Source organism: Manacus vitellinus, unplaced genomic scaffold (assembly GCF_001715985.3).
Source record: "Manacus vitellinus isolate BGI_N305 unplaced genomic scaffold, ASM171598v3 scaffold_14_pilon, whole genome shotgun sequence".
NCBI lineage: Eukaryota > Metazoa > Chordata > Aves > Passeriformes > Pipridae > Manacus > Manacus vitellinus.
In genome coordinates this window covers 14,800,930-14,802,083 of record NW_021939063.1, presented here as the reverse complement: position 1 = coordinate 14,802,083, position 1,154 = coordinate 14,800,930, and the positions used below count along the sequence as shown (strand labels likewise).

The 1,154-nt window shown below is 59.1% G+C and overlaps 1 protein-coding gene across 1 annotated transcript in view; it reads right to left on the bottom strand.

Moving 5' to 3' along the window:
- The window catches only part of PARP3 (poly(ADP-ribose) polymerase family member 3), a 3,004-nt gene extending 1,880 nt beyond the window's left edge, over positions 1-1,124 (bottom strand). Inside the window, exons 1-3 of the mRNA XM_029958281.1 lie at positions 938-1,124; positions 440-575; positions 39-198 (exon numbers count right to left, since the gene is read on the bottom strand). Coding sequence (XP_029814141.1) covers positions 39-198; positions 440-575; positions 938-1,105 — 464 coding nt within the window. The 5' untranslated portion in view covers positions 1,106-1,124. The remainder of the gene's footprint in view (positions 1-38; positions 199-439; positions 576-937) is intronic.
- Positions 1,125-1,154: the final 30 nt, after the last annotated feature.

Below are 1,154 nucleotides of genomic sequence, written 5' to 3'. Positions count from 1 at the left end.
GATCAAGGGAGTTGATGGGGGGTGGCTGTTTCCGCCGAAAGTTGTGGGGGACGATGGTGTAGAAGCGGGAGGAGAGCTCCTCCAGGCGAGAGGCATCGGGGGGCTGCTCCTGCAGCGCTGCCTCCAGCTCCTCCAGTGCCTCAAAGCCCCTCGCGATCTGCTGCTTGCTCAGCTTCCCCAGCGGCATCTTCTTCACATCTGGAGGGTGTTGGGGAGGGCACAGGTGATCCCATCCACCCCACTGGCCTCACAAGAACCTCCAAGCATCACCACGGGCACATGCAGGCACTCGGCACAGCGTATCCACAGTCCCACCAGGTGCCGGGATGGCAGAGGGGATGCTCTAAAATCCATCAGCACCTCTGCCCCACTCACCCCTCCACCTGCACACCCCAGCTGAAGCCCCCAGACCCAGCACATGCCATCCATCACCTCCTACCGATATTCATGGTCTGCATGGCATCCCGGAACATGTCACTGCTGAAGATGAGGGACACCAGCTCCTGTGTGTCCTTGTCCAAGGTGCAGGGCAGCACCCGCTGCTTGCAGACCTTATTCCCATCCACATCATCCACCTGCAGATCCCCAGCATCACCTGTGAGCCTGTGAGAGGCTGTGGGAGCTGCCTGATGGGGAGAGCCCAGCCCCTGGACAGCAAAGCAATAGGCAGGTGCTGCCTCCATTTTCCATGACTGATTCCACCCAGAAGCCCATGGTTCTCATTTGGGATGCCCTCCCACTCCATTTCAACCCATTAGCCCTAAATCTCTGCCTGCAGACTGTTTCAGCACGCACCCAGACCCTCCTCGGAACCCACCACATCCTGCTGACCCCCTTGGATGTCCTGTAGGACACCTGTACTGGTGTCCAGTAGCCCAGTAGTGGGATATGAGGACTATCCCACTGTGGTGACACCCTAGCTGCCCGTTGTACTCACCTTGAGGGTAACCTCCAGCTCCTGCCCATCCCCTGGCTGCACCTCGATGAGTGTGTACTTCCCTGGCTGGGCAACGAAGTTTTCCTTTGAGGCCCAGCTGTTCTTGGTCTTCTCCCGAAACTTCTTCTCAAAGTCCTTCTTGGCAGCCTCCAGGGAGGCGCAGGGCATGAGCTTGGACTGGCCCACCTCCCCCTGACAGTGGATAGCAGTGCTCAGG